Raw genomic sequence first — 23,748 nt, 5'->3', positions numbered from 1 at the left:
GTAAACCTCTATGACTGTGGGCGGAATTTTACTGGCACGTCCAGCCGAGGTTCATACGATCCTGCCAGAGGCCGATGGAGAACGTCGTCCTCTGAGCCTCGCCACCCCCTGCCTCCCAGAATTCAGGTGGGCGTGCTGGTAAAATTCCAGTCTATGAGTTCTGTAGAAGGGTGATTTGTACTCAAAAAATAAACTCTGCTTCTCTCCTCAGATGCAGCCAGACCCAATGTGTATATCCAGCACTTCCTGTTTTTAGTTAACATACTTTGCTTTTAATTCAAACATTAATTTTTTCAAAGTAACCTGCTAGATCGTGCCTGAATGTTTTGTCTTGCGTTTCAAAAATATCCAAAATTCAAATAGCAGTGTTATTGGGCTAATAGCTTTCATTAGTGTTCAATTCATTTCTCTAAAACAAACTCTCCTTAATATACACAGAAACCACCAAGACTGTTTTCCCAATAGTTTTTTTTGAAAGTTAGAGCTTGTTAAACCTTCAAATTTCTGGTAAATTTCTCTTTGAATTCTTGAAATAGCATATCAATTTGTTTTATCAATTCCAATTTCAGAAAAAGTCATACCCAGGCTTGGTGATTTTTAATGGTATTTTTACATCAGTGCTTGCAATCAGTTTTGAGGTAACTTCCATATCTCCTGTTCTGAAACATTTGTCTTAGAAGATTTTAAAAAATGGTAATACATGGCCTGAATATTAATGTCAAATCTCTGAAAGGCCTTTAGTCCAAATGTGAAGTCTTTTTAAAAATTATTTATTCATTAGTCACAAGAAAGCTTACATTAACACTGCAATGAAGTTACTGAAATTCCCCTAGTCGCCACAGTCTGGCACCTGTTTGGGTCAATGCACCTAACCAGCATGTCTTTTCAGAATGTGGGAAGAAACCAGAGCACCTGGAAGAAACCCACACAGACACAGGAAGAAGGTGCAAACTCCACACAGACAGTGACCCAAGTCGGGAATTGAACCCAGGTCCCTGGTGCTGTGAAAGTGCAGTGGTAACCACTGTGCTACTATTCTGCCTCAGTTGATGTGTTTTTGAACTGGCAAGGCTGTGATCCCTTGCTGTGATATCAGTGCATGTGTGCTCCTGGAAACCTGTTTTAAAAAAACTAAATCCCATTGTAGCTTCACGTAATAGCCCAACAGGTTAGTAATATTGGTCAGAATTCTCCAATCTTGTTCACCCTGTCATTGCTGCCGGCGAGAATGGAAAATTTGGCACTCCGCCAAAACCCCATTCGCTGCAGTGGGACCGAGAGAATCCCAGCCATAGACACAGTCGGAGAATTCCAACTGTTCAATCATATCTCCAAATTTAGAAACTTAACATTTCTTTTTTTAAGAAAAGCTGGCAGCAGAAAGGATTAATTCTGCTGCTTGTTTCTGCTGGGGGTTGGAGAAAACCTGGCATGAGATTGCATTACTATTTTAAAAGCCCCCCCATCAAAAGAACCAAACTCTATTTTAAACGTTTCAATTCTTATCTTTTCTTCAAATTTGCCCAAATTTATGTTAAATTCAATGCTTTGTAAGATTTCTCACCCAGGTTTACTTTTGTTACAATCAGGATTCTAAGATCAAAAACATTAAGGAGAGACATCGGGGCAAATTCTCCAGCAGCCCCGCACCCCCAACACAGTGGGTTTTCCCATACGGAGTAAGCTTGCCATCGGCTGCTGGTGGGATATTCCAGTCCTGCCGACATCGATAGTGATTTACCTTCCTTATCTGTATTGCCAACTGGGAATGTGCTGCAGAGGGATTTGGCTTCAGCAGGACTGGAACATCCCGCTGGCAGGAAGGGCTGGAGAATTCCACCATAGGTTCGTAAAGACTATGCTGTAGACTTACAGGCTAGCTGAAAAGGAGAATGTTATGATTTTTCAAGGGCCCATCCAAACACTCGGTTGTAAGGTTAAGGGGTAATGATTTTCCCAGTTTAGTAACCGTGGCGATGGATTGGTACCCAATCTGTCCCATGTCCTTAGGGACAGCATTGCTCACAGATGACTGGTTAGCTTCTGTCACACTGTCCTGTGGCTCTTCTGTGCTGGATGAGGTGTCTCCCTCATTATTTGTATGTTTGGGAATTCCATGGTACCTCTCTGAATCTAGAAAGAAAGTTTTTGTGAGACACATCTATCCCAACTTTTATCTTTCCCAGTTTATCTATTTGACTTCCTTCAAGCTCTTTAACCATCTCCCTCATTGTCTCTCCATTTGATTGGAACTTTCCTGGTCCCTGTTTAACTCTGAAAAGAAAATGTCTGCCAGCCCAATTTATGGGTCATTTCCTTATATATTTTTAAATTCCATGGGTCCTGCCCTGACCTCTTTTAATTCTGCAGGCCCGGTTATGGCCCCATTAACACCCTGGAGTTCTATCATTACCCATTTTAACTCGGCTGGCTTAGTCTTGGCCTCTTTTGACGCTCCTGAGCCATTTAAACCGTCACAGGTTCTAGTGGTTGATCTAGTATTTTCCTAGTTTAGCACAATAAATTGCCTCCTGTTCCCTGTCGGGAGTGTAACTGACTGTCCAGGAAGATTCTCCTGCCAGCCATCAGTTTTCTTTTGCAACTTTTTGACTTGTTTCTTCAACTCCTTGTACTTTACTCTTCGTCTCTAAGGCAAACACACGGACATCCGTAGATCAACCTATTCTGGACTTATTTAAACTTTGTTTCCTTTCTGAACTTCTTTAGGAAGCATATCAAACTGATGATATTTATCACATGCGTCTACAGTTGCTCAGATATCTCTTGCTCCAGGCATACCTGTTTTTTTTTCACTCAGACCATCATTCAGACATTCCCTGACATACACCAATGCCATTGTGACTCCTGGCTTTACTTGACAACTACCCCACATGCATTTATTTAGTGATAACATAAGATTGTTTCATCTCAAATTTCAGGCAATGATACCTTGACCACCATGACAATGCTTCTGACAGCAATCTGTAAGATTTTGAGTTTAGGAGCCACAGACTGTTCACAGTAATCATACATAATTTTAAAGTAGTTTACTAAGAAGCAAAAGTTTATATAGGATGCGTTTGTCTCTCCGTTTGATTGAAACTTTCCTGGTCCATTTAATTAGAATCCTTTTAGTGCAGAAAGAGGCCATTTGGCCCATCGAGTCTCCACCGACCACAATCGCACCCAGGCCCTATTCCCATAACTCCACGTGTTTATCCTGCTAACTCCCCTGACTCTAGGATCGATTTAGCACAGCCATTCAATCTAGCCTCCATGTCTTCGGACTGTGGGAGGAAACCAGGGTATCCGGAGGAAACCCACACAGATGTGGGGAGAATGTGCAAACTCCACAAAGACCTAAAAAGAAAGTGTCTGCTAGCCCAATTTATGAGTCACTTCCTTTTTTTTAAATTCCATGGGTCCTGCCCTGACCTCTTTTAATTCTGCGAAATAGACAGGAATAGTATACAACCTGTGAGAGTTCAGAGTGGTTCACTGATCCCAGAGGATGATCGGATGCTTGATACAAAGTGTGTTGATCTTAGTAGCTTGTGATGGCAGCCTTCTATTCTCTAGCCAAAGTGTTTGAGAATCCTTTCCCCGTCTTCCTTACTCTTTCCTGGTCCATCTTTCATCAATGTATATTCATTGATGTACATCATTTCTAGGGCTTTTGTTAGTTTATACCAAACATTTGTTTGAATCTTTCCAACCAATGAATACAGGACAGGTACCTGAGATGTCAGGATGGTTACACCCCCTCCACCCCCATCCTGCATCCATCACTTCGCTCAAGGCCACTTCTTAATTTACCTCATTCTGAAGGTCATTTGCTAGATAAAAGATTACACAGGGTGTCTGAAGGCTTTCTGCTATTGATTCTGGTGTATTTGTAGTCTCACTAGTAACCACAGTGTGGGGAGTGCAATCTTTGTGACCTTTGTCTCTACCTTTGTTTTGATTCCTGACTCGTTAGAATTGTTTAGAGGATTAATGTTGTACTACTTAATTCCGTCAGAGTTTTATACAATTCTAAAAAAAAAATTTTAAAGATCCCTATTTCATATAGCACACTTACCTACATTAAACTCTATCTGCCATCTTGTTGCTCACTCACTTAACCTGTCAATATTTCTGCAGCTTCTTTGTGCCATCCTACAACTTGCATTTACATTGTATCATCAGCAAACTTAGATACAGTACTTTCTGGCCTGGATTTATTTGTAAGTCCTTCCCCCAACCCTGGCATTTACCATTTTTATGGGCACAGGATTAGAGTTGGGCTGGGGTTCACCATTTAAATCATGGAATCATGGATTATGGAAAAACAGGAGCGTAGATTTCGAGTGTGATTAGAACAGGTAAGATGAGGTCTGAATTTGATGGATTTGTATGGATAGCCAGTGTACCCCTTTGAAGAGGTAAGGTAGTCCTTTGGATAAGGTTCCAGAATACCTTTGGGAGAGATTGGGCATTCCTGGGAATGTTAAAAGTGAATATGATTATGCAGTTTTTACGCACAAACTAATTGGAACTGTCAAGCTGTCAAGGAGCTGTCCAGAGATATCCACTTATTAAGGAGACATCCAGCTGTTCAGGTATTGTCCAGTTTACAAATCTGTCAGTGCCATCCAGGAAGTGCCAAACGTGACAAATCTGTCAAACCTATCTAGGAAGTGTCAAAGCTGTCAAAAAATGATCCAAGTATAATAGATAAGTTAGCTTGGATGGGGTAAGGGCAAAGGGTGATGAGGGAGCATGAATTGGCATGAGTTGGCACAAAGTTTGCATAGGTTGAGGTAATGGGTGGGCAGGGGCATTATTTTGGCACAGGAGTAGGAAGGGCCATAGGTGTGGGACTGTGGGACAAGGGTTAGCATAGATTGGCATGGATTGGGCATAGGGAGCATTTGGGTGGTGAGGGATGGAAGGACATTCCTTGTTTAGACTTTTTTAAAAATTTAAACACAGTGTCAGAGCACAGAGGCAATTCTTGTATCCAGCCCACCTCTGCACCCAGCAGCATGCAGATTCATCCCAGGATCACTTGCACCAGCTTCTACTTATGCGCACTCCCCTCACTGAAAATCCCGAGCCAGCAAATTTGCCAACTTGGCTAGCCCAATGCAAGGATGAAAATCTGGATCTCTGTCTCTTCATCTAAGTCATCAATATAGATTATAAATAGTGGAGGCCACAGCACTGATCCTTGTGGCACTCCACTACTCACAGTCTATCAATCTGAAAATGCCCACTTTTTGCTTCCTGTCTGTTAGCCAATCCTCTACCTATGCTAATTAGTCCAAGCTCCACGAGTCCTCATCTTGCCCTTTGTGTGGCATCTTATTAAATGCCTTTTGGAAATCCAAATTACATCTACTGTACTACTTCTACTGGTTTCCCTTTATCAAACTAGTTTCAGGATTGCTGCCAGGCTGGGCTCATCCCCTCACATTAGCCACCCTGCCTCCACAGTCTGTTTGTTGGACTGCTCAATGTCAGAGATAGCTGATTTTCTTGACGATACAACCACAATCAGAGCATCTGATTGGCATCTGCAGTTCACTAGGTTTTTGAAGCCAAGGCTCAAAATGTAATTGTCTACACATTGGGTCAATATTCCAGGCACAATGCATGTTTCATGTTGATTTTTAGTGCTAAGTGAATTTCACATGCATTGTCTTCTGCAAATGATAACAAACTGGAATCTGCAGTTCATGGTAGCACAGTAGTTAGCACTGCTGCTTCATGGCTCCAGGGACCTGGGTTCGATTCCCGGCTTGGGTCACTGTCTGCATGGAGTTTGCACATTCTCCTTGTGTCTGCATGAGTTTCTTCTGGGTGCTCTGGTTTCCTCCCACAGTCCAAAGATGTGCAGGTTAGGTTGATTGGCCATGCTTAAATTGCCCCTTAGTGTCCTGAGATGTGTAGGTTAGAGGGATTAGTGGGTGAAATATGTACGGATATCGGGGAAGGGCCTGGGTGGGATTATGGTCGGTGCAGACTTGATGGGCCGAATGGCCTCTTTCTATACTAAGAAATGTCTAACTGCTATAGGTTGGAACATACAGGGTTAAATGTGTCCTAATTCATGACCTGGACTGCAGGGAATCCAACTAAGTGGGAAAATAAATTCACATGACTCTCCTGTTGTTGCCTGTTATCCATCGGGGAAATGATCTGATGTTTGTTTTGGGAAAAAAGCGCATCAAGATTCTTTCTCAGTTCATGTAGATTATAGACTATATGCTCCTTTTCCAGCCTGGGCTGAGCTAGGGAAGGTGGGGCAACAATAATAACCTATGGTTAAGTGGTGATAAGAAATATGATAGGGTCTTTTATCTGAGGAGTAATAGGAGCCTAGGTAAGCAGGTGTTATTTGTTTACAAGTTGATTTTTTTAGTTTCATGATTTATGGAGGAAGTGTTAGCATGGGCCAAAAATATTATCAGCACAGTTACACAGCTGTACAATGCTGACTGTGAAATTTGGCCAACCAATTAGTACAGATTGTTCATTACCATAGTTTAGTGCCTTAACAAACAGGAAATAAACAAACTGGTTGTACCACAAAATCCTCCTCTGAATTTTTAAGTACTGTTGGTGGCCATGCTATTGGAAATTGGTGTTCAAGAAGTCAATTAAAACTTTATCCTCTTTTCCCAGGCTCTGAACTGATTCGAGGTGATAACCCATATTGTTGACAGCGGTTATATTTTGTTCTGTACTGGTAAGACCTAATAAGTGCTTAAGTTTAAACAGTGGTACCAAAGTGAAGCAGTAGTATCATTTCATGGTTAGCACGTCTGCGTCACAGCGCCCAAGGACCCGGGTTCGATTCTGGACTCGGGTGACTGTCTGTGTGGAGTTTACGCATTCTCCCCGTGTATGTGTGGGTTTCCTCCCACAGTCCAAAGATGTGCAGGTTAAGTGGATTGGCCATGATAAAATTGCCCCCTTAGTGTCGTGGGAATTAGCAGGGTAAATACTTGGGGTTATGGGGATAGGGTCTCGGTACGATTATTGTCAGTGCAGCCTCAGTGGACCGAATGGCTTCCTTCTGCACTGTAGGGATTCGATAAATATTTCACTTTAGAAAGAAGTGCGATCTCATTATATGCTCCCTGGTCTTCCCCAGATGACAATGCACTAGTCACTGCAAATGTAAAACCCCTACAAAACTCTCTGCTTGGGGAATCCTTTCTTCTACTATTTTTAAACAGCATAGTCTATGGAGACTGATTCAATCCAATCATTACCTAGCTATCATTCAAATGAATTAATTAAGGTAACTATGATGGTATGAGGAATAGAGTCATAGAAGCCCTACAATGCAGAAAGAGGCCATTTGGCCCATTGAGTCTACACCGACCACAATCCCACCCAGACCCTACTCCCATATCCCTACATATTTACCCACTAATCCCTCTAACCTATGCATCTCAGGACACTAAGGGGCAATTTTAGCATGGCCAATCAACCTAACCCGCACATCTTTAGATTGTGGGAGGAAACCAGAGCACCTGGAGGGAAGCCACACAGACACAAGTAGAATGTGCAAACTCCATACAGACAGTGATCCAAGCCGGGAATCAAACCCAGGTCCCTGGAGATGTGAAGCAGCAGTGCTAACCACGGTGCTAGCGTGCCGCATGAATTGGCTATGATGGACCCAGAAACATTACTCAAAGGAAAGAAGGTGGACAGGCAATGGTAGGCATTTAAAGGATAGGTGAACTCCAGAAGTTTTTCTTTCCTGCTTGACACAAGAATGATAAGGAAACCATGGCTTACAAGAGAAATTAGAGATAGTATCAGATTCAGGGAAGAAGCATATAAATTGGCAAAAAAAAGCAATAGGCCTGACGATTGGGAGCAGTTTAACATTCAGCAAAGGAGGACTCAGGAATTGATTAAGAAGGGAAAAATAGAGTGTGAAAGTAAGTTAGCGGGGAACATAAAAACATAAAAAGTTTATATAGGTATATAAAGAGAAAAAGATTGACAAAACTGAATGTAGACCCCTTACAGTCAGAAAGAGAGAATTCATAATGGGGAAATAAAAAATGGCCAAGTAATTAAGTTCATATTTTGCTTCAGTCTTCACAAAAGAAGACATGAATAGTGTACCTTAAGTTCTGAGTCAAACAGGTTTTAGTGAGGAACTGAAGGAAATCAACATTAGTAGAGAAATAATTTTGGAAAAATTGATGGGATTGAAGGTAGATAAAATCATAAGACCATAAGACATAGAAGCAGAATTAGGCCATTCAGTCTATCAAGTTTGCTCCACCATTCAATCATGGCTGATACTTTTCGCATCCCCATTTCTTGCTTTTTCCCCATAACCCCTGATCCTCTTATTAATCAAGAAAATATCTATCTCTGTCTTAAGATACTCAATGACTTGGCCTCCACAGCCTTCTGTGGCAAAGAGTTCCACAGATTCCCCACTCTCTGGCTGAAAAAATTACTTGAGGAAATGGCCCTGGAAATAGTAGATCCATGAGTGATTATTTTCCAAAATTCTTCTGACTCTGGACTGTTTCCTACAGATTGGAGAGTAGCTAATGAAAGCCTACTATTCAAAAAGGGAGACTGGGATAAAACAGGGAACTATAGACCAGTGAGCCTTACATTGGTACTGGGCAAATTACTAGTGTCCATTATCAAGGATTTCATAACTCAACATTTGGAAGGCTATATAATCAGTATAATCAGACAAAGTCAGCATGGATTTACAAAAGGGAAATCATGCTTGACAAATCTATTGGAATTCTTTGAGGATGTAACTAGTAGAGGTGACTGAAGAGAATCAGTGGATGTGGTTTATTTAGACTTTCAGAAGGTTTTCAACAAGGGCTCACATAACAGACTACAATATAAAGTTAAAGCACATGGGATTGCAGGTAATGTCTTGAGATGGATAGAAAGCTGCTTAGCAGATAAGAAGAAATTAATTGGCATAAATGGATCTTTTCCTGATTGGCAGTCAGCGACTAATGAGGTTCCGCAAGATCTGTGCTAGGACCTCAACTGTTCACATTATATATTAATGATTTGGAAGAGGGAACCGAATGGATTATCTCCAAATTTGCAGATGATATTCAGGGTAAGCTGCGAGGAGGATGCAGCAATTCTTCAACACGATTTGGACAGGCTGAGTGTTTGGGCATATGCATGGCAGGTAATGTGGATAAATGTGAGGTTATCAACTTTGGTAGCAATAATAGGAAGACAGATTATTACCTAAATAGGTGTAAATTGAAAGAGGTGGATACTCAGCAAGACCTTGATGTCCTTGTGCATCAGCCGCTGAAAGTAAGTGCGCAGGTACAGGAGGCAGTAAAGAAGGCAAATGGTATGTTGGCCTTCATAGCGAGAGAATTTGAATATAGTGATGGGGGTGTTTTACTGCCATTATATAGTGTGTTGGGGAGACCACACCTGGAGTACTGTGTGTAGTTTTGGTGCCCTTATCTGAAGAAGGATGATTTTCCTATAGAGGGAGTACAGCGAAGGTTTACCAAGCTGATTCCTGGGATCGCAGGTCTATCATATGAGGAGAGATTAAGTCAGTTAGGATTATATTTACTGGAGTTTAGAAGAGTGAGAGCGGATCTCATAAAAACTTATAAAATTCTAACAGCCTTAGACATGGTAGATTCAGAAAAAATGTTCCCACTGGTGGGGAATCCAGAACTAGGGGTCATGTTTGAGGATAAGGGGTAAACCTTTTAGAACTGAAGTGCGGAAAAATTTCTTCATCCAGAGGGTGGTGAATGTGTGGCATTCACTATCACAGGGTGTAGTTGAGCCCAAAACATTGACTGATTTCAAGAAGAAATTAGATTTAATTCTAGAGGCTAAACGGATCAAGGGATATGTGGGGAAGGGATAATCAGGATATTGAATTTGATGATCCGCCATGATCATTACGAATGGCGGAGCAGGTTCAAAGGGCCAAATGGCCTTCTCCTGCTTGTGGTTTCTGTGTTTCTATTACAAAACTTGTCATTACGCTATTTGTGACTGTGGAAACTACATTAAACCAACAGGATCAATGGCAAGTCTTTAAAACATGGTGGCCTGACATTTGGGTGTCTTGTCTAGGATTCAAGGCATTATTCTTTTACCTGTCCACTGAGACTGTTTATCTCCCTGTGCCCACATAGCAAGTTGTTCTCAGTCTTGCCAGATTTCCATGGAAGTCTGCCTTTTATCCATTTGGTAAATAAAGGCCCAAACTATCATTTCTCACCAAATCACTTCTCAATTGCTTTTACCCAGAATGTATTCCCTATAATGCAAAAGAAGCTGATCTCCAGAGGTGAGGTGAGAGCGATTACCTTTGATATCAAGGCAGCACTCGATCAAGCATGACACAAAGGAACCCTAAGAAAACTGAGGTCAATGGAAATCAGCAGTGGGGAGACTTTCCAATGGTTGGGGTAATAGCACAAAGGAAGATGGTTGTGCTTTTTGGAGGTCAATTGGAGGACATGCAGGAATTTCTCAGGGCAGTGTCCTAGGCTACATCAATGACCTTCCCTCCAATCAGAAGGTCAGAAATCAGGATGTTCAATATTCAGCATCATTCGTGACTCTTCAGATACTGAAGCAGTCCATGTCCATATGCAACAAATCCCAGACGCCATTCAGGCTGATGAGTGACAAGTAACATTCACACCACATAGGTGCCAGCAAATGACCATCTCCAACAAGAATCTAAAGATCTTCCCTTTTCATCCATTGATATTACCATTGCTGAATCCCACAGTATCAACATCCTGGGGGTTGCTAGAGATCAGAAATTGGACTGAACGAAATCTGATGTAATGATTTCCAAGGATTCTCACAATCCCCTCAGCTTCCTAGGCCCCAAACTCTGGGATTCCCTCCTGACACCTTTCACATAATCATCACTTAGCTCCTTTAAAACTCTTCTTAAAAGCTACCTCTCTGACAAGAATTTTGGTCATCTGGCCTAATATCTCAGTGTCAAACCTTGTTTTATAATGCTTCTAATGAGGGTTTGTCTGATTAGATTAAAATGTGGTATGATTGTAAACCAAAATAAATCAATTTCAGGGTTACTACCTCTGTTCAAGTATTTTGCTCCTCTCACTACCTTCATTTCAAGTGAATCATTCTATTTAAACTTTATCCCAGGGAATACAAGGTGGCGTTGGAGACTGGCAACTTCTTGCGAGTTGTGCCCAGCATACCCTCTAATTCTGTCTTTTACTATCGTTTCATGTTTTTCTTTGTTCTAACTCTTTTAAACTCTGTAACAATGCTTTAATTCAATCTGTAAAAGCAAAATACTGCAGATGCTGGAATCTGAAACCAAGAAAGAAAGCACTGGAAAATCTCAGCAGGTCTGGCAACATCTGTAAGGGGAGAAAAGAGCTGACGTTCTGAGTCCAGATGACCCTTTGTCAAAGCTTTGAAATCTTCCAGCGTTTTCTCTTTGGGTCTTTAATTCAATCTCTTCTTCCTTGCTGCCATCAGACTTTTAAATGGACCTACATTATATTAAGTTGATCTTTCTCCACACTCTAGCTATGAGTGTAACACCACATTCTGCACCCTTTCCTTTCCTTCTTTATGTACGGTATGCACACAAGAAACAATACTTTTCACTGAATTCTAATACATGTGACAATAAACATCAACTCAAATCCAGATGTTGACTGCCTAGTAATTTCTTCCCCTTCTCTCCAAACCACAATACAGGGTTCACATTTGAAGTTCATTGTCAGTTTATTTTAAATGTCTACAACAGAAGCTAACTGTTAACTTTAACCACAAGCAGCGTTGTCCATCCACCTGTAATTTCTCGCCAATTTCATATTTACAAAGTTTTGGCAACTTTGCATGTATTCCCAAAGGTGTGCAAGTTAGATTGATTGGCCATTCTAAATTGACCTTTAGTATCAGGGGATTAACAGGGTAAATATGAGGAGTTACGGGGATAGGGACTGGGATTGTTGTTGGTGCAGGCATGATGGGCCGAATGGCTTCCTTTTGCACTGCAGGGATTTTATTCTACTGTATTCTATTTTAGCTCACTCCAAATATTAGGCATACCACACCCATATTTGCCTGCAGGATATTCAAATATGCTACAAAGGAATGTTACAATTTCTGACATGCATTCTCCCTTCTGCCTTTGTCACTTGTAACACTGTCCGTAATGTCCTGCTTTGTTGTTCTACTTCACTGTTAATTTGTGATCAATATGGAATCATTGTTCAATGTTCCATTCTGTTTTTCTCCAAAATGAAACCATCAGCTCAGAATTTTCTACTGAGTTCCAGCTGTAGACACTATTGGTTTACAGGGCTGTTTTCTGCTCACACGAAATCTCGCTCTATCAGTTTGAACTTTTTCTTGGCTCTTAGCTCTGATGAAGGATCATTTAGATTTGAAACATTGGCTCTATTCACTCCCCACGGATGCTGTCAGCCCCGCAGAGATTTTCCAGCATTTTCTGTCAATGTTAAGTCAGGTACAGGAACAGAAGTGAAAGAGGAATGTGATGATTATGAGAGAAAAAAGGAGAGAAAGGAACAATTTGAAATAAATACAATACATGTAAAATTTCTGGTTGCTTATCTTCCTGAAAAATTCAAAACTTGAAGGAATGAGACTCCACTAATGTAACAGTTAATTTTCAGTTAAAGAGTTTGATTGTAACTATCTTATAGTTAAATGTGTATTTACTCTAGTAATTCCTCCTCCTCCAGTTATCATGCCCTAACAGGACATTATTGACCATGGACTTCCATTCGAATGGTCCATGATTATATTTGGCAAAATACTGCAGTAGTTTGCAGTGTGCTTGACCAGGAAACTCTCCCTCCCACTCTCTACCACCTGCCATCAGGCTGATCGAAAGGAATTACAGGCTGATAATCAACCTGTTGGTCCACATTATGTTTGCACTTTCCAAGGTAATCAAGTCCTGAAGGGAGTTAAAACTGCAGCGTCTGGCCTAGAGGTAGGGACCCTACCATTGTATCATAATTACTAACCCTAAATATCTGCAGCACTTTTGTTTTTTTATCTACAACACAAATTCAGCAACTGCACACCATTCAACATATGTCAGTGATGAGGCAGATAGTGAAATGCTGAAACATAAACAGAAAATGCTGGATAACTCAGCAAATCTGGCAGCATCTGTGGAGGCAGAAACAGAGTTTACGTTTTGAGTTCATATGACCCTTTTACAGAATGAATTGTGCACGGTGGCACAGTGGTTCGCAGTGCTGCCTCACAGCACCAAGGACATGGGTCCAATTCTGGCCTCGGGTTACTGTCCATGTCTGCATGGGTTTCCTTTGGGTGCTCCGGTTTCCTCCACAGTCCAAAGATGTGTGGCTTGGGTTGATTGGCCATGATAATTTGCCTCTTAGTATCAGGGGGACTAGTAGGGTAAATATGAGGGGATAGGGCCAGGGTGGGATTGTTATCAGTGCAGGCTTGCTGGGCCAAATGGCCTCCTTCTGCACTGTAGGGATTCTATAAAATGCTATATTTGCAAAGTTAACTGTGGAAAGATGCAAGTTGAAATGCAGCCTTTTGATTGAATTTACTCATGCATCTGTTCATCACCTAAATATTTTCTATCATTTGCAAATACATAACAGCGAGTAACATTCGCCTCATCATTATTTTGACAGCAAATTCTGACTTGTCTTAATTTTTTAATGTTAACCCGCTACCAAATCCTTTTTTATTAACCAGTAATAAAAACAGAAAATGTTGAAAAAACTGGCAGCATTCTGTGGAGGGAGAAATAGTTCCTTAAAAACCATTTTACCAATGTCTATTCCATTTGAAAATGCTCCCATTAAAGTTTATTAATGTCACATGTAAGCTTGCATTAACACTGCAATGAAGTTACTGTGAAAATTCCCAAGTTGCCACACATGTTCAAGTACACTGAGACAGAGTTTAGCATGGCCAAATCACCTAACCAGCATGTCTTCTGGACTATGGGAGGAAATCAGAGCACCCAGAGGAAACCCACACAGACATGGCGAGAAGGCACAGACTCCACACAGACAGTGACCCAAGCCAGGAATTGAACCCGAGTCCTTAGCACTGCGAGGCAGCAGTGCTGGCCACTGTGCCACCCGTACCTCAAGTCTCTCCAGAAAAGGTTTGTAGAATAAGAATCATAGACTCATACAGTGCAAAAGAGGCCCTTTGGCCCATCGAGTCTGCTCAATTTCACTTCAGATTTCACTTGCATACAAATTCCTGGCATATGTCTACAGTGGCACCTGGGGTCTTTGAATATTTACGTAAAGAAGTTGACCCACCACATTCCAATGCAATTAGCACATCCTTCTTGCCAGATTAGCAATAATACTTAAACATTTAAAATAGATATACATCACTGGACAAAAAGTCAGGCCCATTTTTGTAGCGTTCAGCTTGTAGATGTTACTAAATATAAATCTGTCTCACCACTGACAACTGGTGGATCACAATGAGGAAGACTAAGTAGTCATTTCCCATGGATAGGTTATTTCAGTTTCCCGCCCCGCCCAGGCAGGACACAAATGCAGATTTTGATCTCCTGATCTAACTCGTTGGGTTTAACATTATTTGCAAGAGTGAAGTGGAAGGTGGAGTCCCGCGCAGTTGTATGTTTACTTAACGTTGCTAATATATTTCAACCAAGTGTCCAGTTTCGGCGCAGGGCTTTGGGGGAGTTGTAGTCCTTTGTGCCAGGGCTGCCGGGCTGTAGCGTGGGACACCGTCTGCCAACCGAACTACACAACCCAATGCGCCCGGCTGCCCCGCTGCAGCGAAGAACAATGGCTGCAACCGAGCTGGGCAGAGCTGTCAATGATGCCCAGAGTGAGGAGACCGTGGCCGCCAGATCCGACAGGTAAGCGTTCAGAAAAGAGGGGGAGTCTGGAGGAGACTGTCTTCCGGCTACACTGTACGAGCCGGGATCTTTCACTTTCATGACAACTGAGCAACCCCCGGAAGCTTAGGGGCAGAACATGTCCCTGTATTACCGCAGTCCTGAGAGTTAAAAAATAAAATGTTTGCAACACTGGTACTGTATCACTTCACTCTGGTACAGGGCAAAATGTTACAATGCCCTCTTTTAGTGCGTTTCGTGGCAATTGCATTTGCAACATTTAAAGCAAGTGAGTAAAAGTTGTCAGAAGTTCCTGCTTTTTGCCTGACAGCTGCCTTCAGCACTTTGGCTGCTGAAGGGACAACTTGCCACTCCTATTTTGGGGATGGAGAAAAGAAGTTTTGTATTTCTATTAGTTGATTAAATCTCTCTGACAAATGATAGGATGCAGAACATAAGTCGACAGGGAAGGAGAGGGTGGCAGATATTCTAAGTTTCTATACTGTACAGTGTATATGGAGAGCTATATTTAGTTCGTACTCTCAGTGCTGCATAGATTGACAGTACTAGTAATTTCAGTTATGTAGAGCTACAGTTCTGTAAAACATATATTTGAGGATCCTTAAATTAACAATATATTTTAATACAGTTTAAATGAGGGTTTGAGGGAACTGTGTACTCATCATTTGGCCTATCAAAGCTCATGCTGATAGATTTTGTTAAATGTTAAAAAGAGAAACTTGCGTTGGTTTACTGGCATGGAAAGGCAAATGATAGACTTTGTGTAATTTTTAAGATTTTTAAGCCATGTCGTTCACATGTGTCATGTGTTGCATGACAGTGAGAATGTGTGTGTGTGTTAACTGTGTGCGTGTGTGTGTGTGTGTTGGGGGGGGTTGGAATTCAGTCATATTCTTCAGATTACTTCTGACCTTTGTTACCAAGCTATTGCAGATCTATACAAACTTATCCAACAACTGAACTGATCTATTTGACCTCCAACTCTAATAATTAACCCACAATTCACCCAGAGTGTGCCTACTTTCAAGTTAGACCTTGTAACTATAAAGACAGCTTATTACATTGGTTCAAATTAGCAGCGGAGTAATGCACATGCATGGGCCTGGTTTTTGTGGTCAGTATCAAAGACACACTGTTTACCAGGGAGCTGGATAAAAGCTACCTACAAATAGCGAGTATCAATTTCCTCTACTTCCCACCTGCCTTTCAATCTGGCGCCATCTATAGGACTGTAGACTCCAGCACCAGTGCCCCACCAAGCGACTGGTTAGCCAATCAGATTGAAGAATTCTCCCAGCTAACAAGTAAAAAGCAGCCATTGCAATTCAATTCTTAATCATTTTACAGAAAGCAAAATAAAGATTGGGACGTAGAACGATAGAAAAGTTACAACACAGAAGCAGGCCATTCAGACCATCTTGTCCTTGCCAGTCCAAGGACACCCAGGTGCCCTTTCTAAGTTTAAAGTTTATTCATTAGTGTCACAACCAGGCTTTCATTAACCCTGCAATATGAAAATCCCCTAGGTGCCAAACTCCAGCACCTGTTTGGTTATACTGAGGGCCAATGCACCTATCCAGCACTTTCGGACTGTGGGAGGAAACTGGAGCACCCGGAGGAAACCCACACAGACACAAGGAGAATGTGCAAACTCTGCACAGACAGTGACCCAAACCAGGAAGCAAACCAAGGGCCTTGGTGCTGTGAGGCAGCAGTGCCAACCACTGTGCTACTGTGCTGCCCTAATCCCACCTTCCCTCACCTGGCCCATAATCCTGCAGTTTGCAGCACTTAAGGTGCATATCCAAGTATTTTTTTAAAAGAGTTTAGGGTCTCTGTCCCCATCATCAACTGGGAATTCCAGACCCCCACTATCCTCTGTGTAAAAAAGCATCTTCCTCGTGTCCTCTCCACATCTTATGCCACTTATCTTGAATCTATGACCCCTGGTTGTAGAATTCTCCGCTAAGGGAAACAATTTGATCCTGTCCACTCTATCCGTAAGTCTGAAGCTGAAATATCATGAACAAACTTCAAAAAATAAAACAAAAACATCAGTTTAAAATAATTTGAAATATTTTAGAATATCACCCCAATTTTAAGTAAGAGAATGATACTCCACACTTGTAAAATTACTTGGTCTGGATTGCAATGTTTTTAAAAATACCTTCTTACTTGATTATAAGGCATTCAAACTCTGTTATGGCTTATGCAATAAGGCATAATATTTTCCACAGCTTTTACAGTGATAATATAGGTGCAGTGCATGAAAAGCTAAAGTCAGTGATTCTGTGTTGTTTGCAACTGCAGAAGATACAACAGTGTACCTGTTAAAACAGGGTATTGCTGACAACAAATTCCAGACTTCTGCATTTAATTGCACAAACGCAGCTTGCCAGGTTTACCACAGATGTCGTCAGGTTTACACAAGAAAGATCACAAGTACTGACAGCTCTGTACTTCCATATTCTGGGCCAGTTATTCCTGTTGTTACAGAACGAACTGATCATGTGAGCAACACCATGGGGAATGTGCCAATATTAACAAGCAAACATAACTGATGATACATAGAGAAAATGCTAGAATCCATAAGTTGCAAGCCATTTTGAAAATCATAATACAATCAGGCAGAATCATTATAGTTTTGTGAAAGGAAAATTGTGATTGATAATCTTATGCCAAAATCTTGCTGCTGTTCACGCCAGGGGATCTTATGGTCCTACCAACAGTGCATCCCTGCCATGTGGTGAGGGGTGCATTCAACGGGGAATCCCATTGACCGTAAGATCCTGCCACCAGCGACTATTGCGCCAACTCGCACCGCTGCCAAACACACCACGGACAGTTTCTTGAGGATGTAACAGGCAGGATGGATAACGGAACCAACAGATGTAGTGAATTTGGATTTCTAAAAGGAAGTTAATAAGGCTTCACATAAAAACTCACTGCACAAGAACGCACCCTGTGGGGGTTGCTATATTGGCATTGCTAGAGGATTGGATACCTAAAAGGAAACAGAGAGTCAGAAAAAATGGATCATTTTCAGGTTGACAAAACTGTGCCAGTGGGATTGGTACTGGGGCCTCAACTGTTTACAATCTGGATCGTGATTTGAATGAAGGGATTGCCAAAATTTGTTGATGATACAAAGATAGCTAGGAGGATGATATGAAGAGTTCGCAAAGAGATATTGACAGGTTAAGTGAGTGGGCAAAACAATGGGCAGATGATGTACAATGTGGGAAATTGTGAGGTTGTCCGCTTTGGCAGGGAGAGTAGGAAAGTAGAATATTATTTAAATGCAGAGAGAGTGCAGAATGCTGCAGTACTCAGGGATCTGTGTCCTGTGCGTGAATCACAATAAGTTAACATATTGGTACAGCAAGGGATTAAGAAGGCAAATGGAATGTTGGTTGTTTTTGCAAGGGAGATAGAGTATCAGTGTAAGGAAATCTTGCTAAAACTGTATAGGGCATTGGTGAGAATTTTGTGCACTTTTGGTCTCTACATGCAGACGGATATGTTTGCATTGGAACCAGTTCAGAGAAGGTTCAACTGCTGATTCCTGGGGTGAAGGGTTGTCTTATGAAGAAAGCAAGCTGGGCTTATTGAAAGATGTACAGTTCTGCAGGGACTTGACAGGGTAGATACGGAGATGTTGTTTCCCCTTGTAGAGGAAGCTAAGGCAAGCAGATGCAATTTGAAAATAAGGGGCCTTCGTTCATGAGATTGGAACATTTCTTTCTTTCAAATGCTCATTAAACTTGGGAATTCTCTCTTCTAGAGAGCAGTGGAGGCTGGGTCATTGAATATATTTAAGACTGTGGTAGATTTTTCACAACATAGAAGTCACAGCTAATGTGGAGCAGGCAAGAAAGTACAATTAAGTCCACAATCCCATGATTTTATTGAATGGTGAAGCAAGCCTGATGGGCTAAATACCTGCTCTTATTCCTTATGACCTTACAGGGCTCTGTTTTAAGCTAAATAAAACTAGTTCATCAAATTGGTGCAATAGGTTTTTTAATTATTCCATGGAATGTGGACTAGGGCAGCATTTATTTTCCATTTCTAATTCAGAAGGCTTCTTAACTTCTATGACCCATGTTGCAGGATCACCTGCAGAGTAGTGCTATTAGAAAAGGACTTCCAGGATTTTCATCTGGCAACAATGATAGAATGCAATATATATAGTTCCTAGTCAAGATGGTGCATGGCTTGGAAGGGAACTTCATGGTGGTGTTCCCCTGCCTCTGCAGCAGCTAGTGATGTCCTTGTCCTTCATGAAGGTAGAGATCATGGGTTTGGAAGGTGCTGTTGAAAGAGCCTTGGTGAGTTGCTATAGTGCATCTTGTAGGTGGTACATACTGCTGCCATTGTGTGTTCAGTGGTGTTGGGAGTGAGTGTTTAAGCTAGTGGATGATGTCAGTTAAGCAAGCTGCTTTGTCCTGGGTGGTATCAAGCTTCTTGACTGTTGTTGGAGCTGTTGAGAGCATTCCTTCACACTCCTGACTTTTGCCTTGTAGATGTTGAAAGGGAGTGAGGAGGTGAGTTAACCTCCACAGAATTCCCAGCCTCTGACCTGCTCTTACTGTTGCATATTTATATGGTTGATCCTAATTTCTAGCTAATAGTAAACAGCATCCCCCCTCTCCCCAGTATGTCGATAGTGGGGGATTCAGCAATGGTAATGCCATTGAATGTCAAGGGGTAATGGTTGGATTCCCTCTTGTTGGAGATAGTCATTACCTCACACTTGTGTGGCACAAATCGGATTTGCTACGTAATAGCCCAAAATGAAACTTATCATGCTCTTGCTGCATATGCGCACAGACTGCTTGGGACTTTCAGTGTGCAGATTTTCTATAATTGTCTGTTATCTCCTTCATGTCCACTTCATTTGACATCAACTGAAGTTTTCGATTTCTGGAGTCTTCCGCCCCTGATATCCAGCTGTTCACTTCAATAGATAGAAAATAGAAGAGGGTAGGCAAGTGGAAGTGGAAGCAGCAAACTTAACAAGGGTCATTTTCCCAAAAGAAATCTAAGTGCCCAATGAGCAGGCAAACAGGAGATTTTCCCGCCCGCCTTTTGGGCACACTTAGTCAGTTGAATTTCTGGCACTCTGTGCCTAATCCTGCTCGAGAGGTTGGCATCAGCACGGTGAGCAGGTCACTGCACAGGTGTCAATCTCCCAATAGGTGCATTCGCACTGCTCCTTCCCATTGCCAACCTCCCAGTGGCTTCCCCACCCCACCACATCACCAGCCTCCCCAACGTCCCTGTGCCTAATCGCCATAAAAAATGGTCTGGAAAAGTTGCATTCAGCTGAACGCTGATTGCGAATCCCACTTCAGTCTCCTGCTTACATTTCCTGACCTGCTGCATTGTTTGAGCAGCGGGCTGGGAAAATCGCCCCCAATATAACTCAAATTTTAGGGATGTTATCAAAACTAGAAATGTCTCATCATTCCATACTGATGTGTTTCAAGGTTGCCTCTGAATTAATTTAGCTTGAGAATGAAAACCTTTGTGGCTGAGTTGTACTGTAGCACTCTTGACTCTAAGTCAGAAGGTTGTGGCTTCAGGTCCCATTCAATGCCAAAATTACTCCTTGCTGTACAGAGAGAATGATGCACTGTCTGAGGCCCCAGCTGCCCTATCAGCGTGTAAAATATCCAATGGCACCCTTTTGAAGAAGAGCAGTGGCGTTATCCCTGCTGATTTGTTTCCCTGTCCCGTAGCCAAATCCTATAACAAATCCCATTCCTTATCACATCGCTGTTTGTGGAAGCTTACATTGTTCAAATTGGTTGCCATTTTTCTTCCATTACTGCAGCCACCACACTTCAAAGTCTCTTCATTGGCTGTAAAGGATTTGGGATCAACAATGGTTGAGAAAGACGCTATATAAATTCAAGTCTTCCTTTTGCATTCTGGAAAGCTTTTGATAAACTTTGCGTGCAAATCAACGCTAAGCGCATGTCATGGATAAAGAAACGTCTACGAACCAATAACTAATAAAGAGAAGTAGGCAAAAAGCAGTAGGATGCATTCATGGGCAAGATTGTTTCCTTTGAAATGCATACAAGAAAGTGAAAAATGGAATTGGCCACCAACGCTAATACTTCCTGCTGAATAGATGATGCACAGCGTTAAGACTCCCTGTCCAGATGATGCACGGCACTAACACTCCCTGTCCAGATAAAGCACAACACTAACACTTCCTGTCCAGATAAAGCACAACACTAACACTTCCTGTCCAGACAGCGCACAGCACTAACATTCCCTGTCCAGACAGAGCACAGCACTACCAGTCCCTGTCCAGACAGAGCACAGCACTACCAGTCCCTGTCCAGACAGAGCACAGCACTACCAGTCCCTGTCCAGACAGAGCACAGCACTACCAGTCCCTGTCCAGACAGAGCACAGCACTACCAGTCCCTGTCCAGACAGAGCACAGCACTACCAGTCCCTGTCCAGACAGAGCACAGCACTACCAGTCCCTGTCCAGACAGAGCACAGCACTACCAGTCCCTGTCCAGACAGAGCACAGCACTACCAGTCCCTGTCTAGACAGAGCACAGCACTACCAGTCCCTGTCCAGACAGAGCACAGCACTACCAGTCCCTGTCTAGACAGAGCACAGCACTACCAGTCCCTGTCTAGACAGAGCACAGCACTACCAGTCCCTGTCTAGACAGAGCACAGCACTACCAGTCCCTGTCTAGACAGAGCACAGCACTACCAGTCCCTGTCTAGACAGAGCACAGCACTACCAGTCCCTGTCTAGACAGAGCACAGCACTACCAGTCCCTGTCTAGACAGAGCACAGCACTACCAGTCCCTGTCTAGACAGAGCACAGCACTACCAGTCCCTGTCTAGACAGAGCACAGCACTAACACTCCCTGTCTAGACAGAACACAGCACTAACACTCCCTGTCTAGACAGAACACAGCACTAACACTCCCTGTCTAGACAGAACACAGCACTAACACTCCCTGTCTAGACAGAACACAGCACTAACACTCTCTGTATTGCCAATGGACAGTGTTAAGCTTACTCAAGAGCTTTAGACAACACACAATGCTAATACACCCTATTGCCCAGACTGTGCAAAATGCTGACATTCCTCTCTTCAGATGATACACAATGTTAAGTCTGCTCCAGAGCTTTGGCCATACACAATTCACAGTGTGGGTAATAACTTTGGGAAACACAGACAAAATCTACCACGTAGTGGCATCCCTTCACTCCTAGAGCAGCTCCAGACTCCTTTCGTTGCTTTTACTATTCCTTGGTCAAAAATCAGAGATCACAAAGTGACCATGGGTGAGCAAGGCCATGCGACCCGCCTTAAATCAGGAATTAATCCCTCTTTGGTTGAAGATTGATTTTTTTTATTAGCTGGAAATCTGAATTTATTGGTCCCTGCACCTCCTCCTTCCTGTTGTGGCGACAGGAATTGCACACGGTAATAAAAATATGTGACTTAAGTTCCCAGTTTGTCCATATAAAACAATCATTTCTGGTTATTTATTTGTCTTATTCAGTTCCTTGAAAATATATTGTATTTTAGGGAGTGCTTCCTCTGACAAGCAATACACTGGATGGATTTTTGAGATGTAATTGAAAAAAGTGTAAAGCTATCACAGTTCTGTGTATTACTTAGTACAATGTAGAGTACTTTGGAGACTTCTATTCAATTAGATGTGTGAATTAAAGTCTGCTATGTTCAATTAAATTGCGGGAAAGTAATACATCCAACATCAAGGCCCAAACAGTGAATTAAAAGCTGCAGAAGAGATATATAATGGTTGTGTTCATGGTTGATGACACCTTAATGGGAAAGTGTATATATAAAGTATAAAAGCCCCAGATGATCATCGGCTGCCCTCCCCCTCAAAGTGTGACTTAACTGTGGGTCACCACACCTCAGGCAAGGGACAAGGTTGAGAAGGCAAGAATAATCTCAGCCAGTCCATGAATTGAACCCGTGCCATTGGCATTGCTCCGCATCACAAAACCAGCCGTCCAGCCAACTGAGCTAACCAACATATAACGTAGGTAACTCTTTAGAACTGGGTGGAGTATTGTAGTCCAGTTTATCCAAAAAAGGATTTAATCTTTTTTTCACTGGGGTGTGCGATCATCTATTGATGGTACTGTATAAAAGATGGACATGCCAATGAGAAATGCAAGATCATTTCTGCAGATAGTATCATGATCCCAAACCACATGTCACTGCCTGTGAACGTTTGAAGGGTGCATGAAGCAATGTGTTGCACAGGCTGGGTTATGTGCTAATTTAAACCTTGTAAAAATGGTTGCGATATGATCTGAAGGCATGTGTCAAAGTATTGAGTCAACGTCCTACCAAAACTCAATTAGTGCTTTGAATGAAGTGGAAGATGAAGCCACAGCAACCGTGCTAGTTTTTACTACCATGAATCACTCCATGTAAGTTGGACCTGGTGTATGAGAAGACCCATTTCTCCTGCACCAGAATTCATGTTTAGGTGTAGGTGAAAAATTGATATGATGGAAGAAGAAGGAATGCACTCTGAGAAAGATGCTCAAGAGCAGCGACCAGACACTGGTCCGATTTGAGAAGCGTGAATTGCAATTAGTCCGCAAATCATTAGTATGCTTACATTATCACCAGAAATGCCATGTGTACATTACACTTAAATGGACCAAATCAAACCTTGAATCCATCAAAGATTTCAGAACGCCAGCTAGCTGATACAGCTGTTATACGGAACAAAAATATCTGGTGTCGCGGTAGAAGACCAAGATCGTTCAGGGACTATCAAAATACCCAGACGCCAAA

General features: G+C 42.2%; 1 protein-coding gene and 1 long non-coding RNA gene across 3 annotated transcripts in view; one reads left to right on the top strand and one right to left on the bottom strand.

Annotated features, from left to right (window-relative positions):
- LOC145353913 (uncharacterized) overlaps positions 1–23,748 on the bottom strand; it is a 123,700-nt gene that overhangs the window by 60,315 nt on the left and 39,637 nt on the right. The window lies entirely within an intron of this gene.
- The window catches only part of LOC145353912 (uridine-cytidine kinase-like 1), a 122,166-nt gene continuing 113,130 nt past the window's right edge, over positions 14,713–23,748 (top strand). For both annotated transcript variants that reach the window (XM_080204892.1, XM_080204893.1), the window contains exon 1: positions 14,713–14,914. In XM_080204892.1, the coding sequence (XP_080061018.1) occupies positions 14,808–14,914 (107 nt within the window). In that variant the 5' untranslated portion in view covers positions 14,713–14,807. The remainder of the gene's footprint in view (positions 14,915–23,748) is intronic.

The sequence above is a fragment of the Carcharhinus amblyrhynchos genome, chromosome 16 (genome assembly GCF_965287045.1).
Source record: "Carcharhinus amblyrhynchos chromosome 16, sCarAmb.v2.hapA, whole genome shotgun sequence".
Lineage (NCBI taxonomy): Eukaryota > Metazoa > Chordata > Chondrichthyes > Carcharhiniformes > Carcharhinidae > Carcharhinus > Carcharhinus amblyrhynchos.
This window is presented reverse-complemented; position numbering and strand designations above follow the sequence as displayed.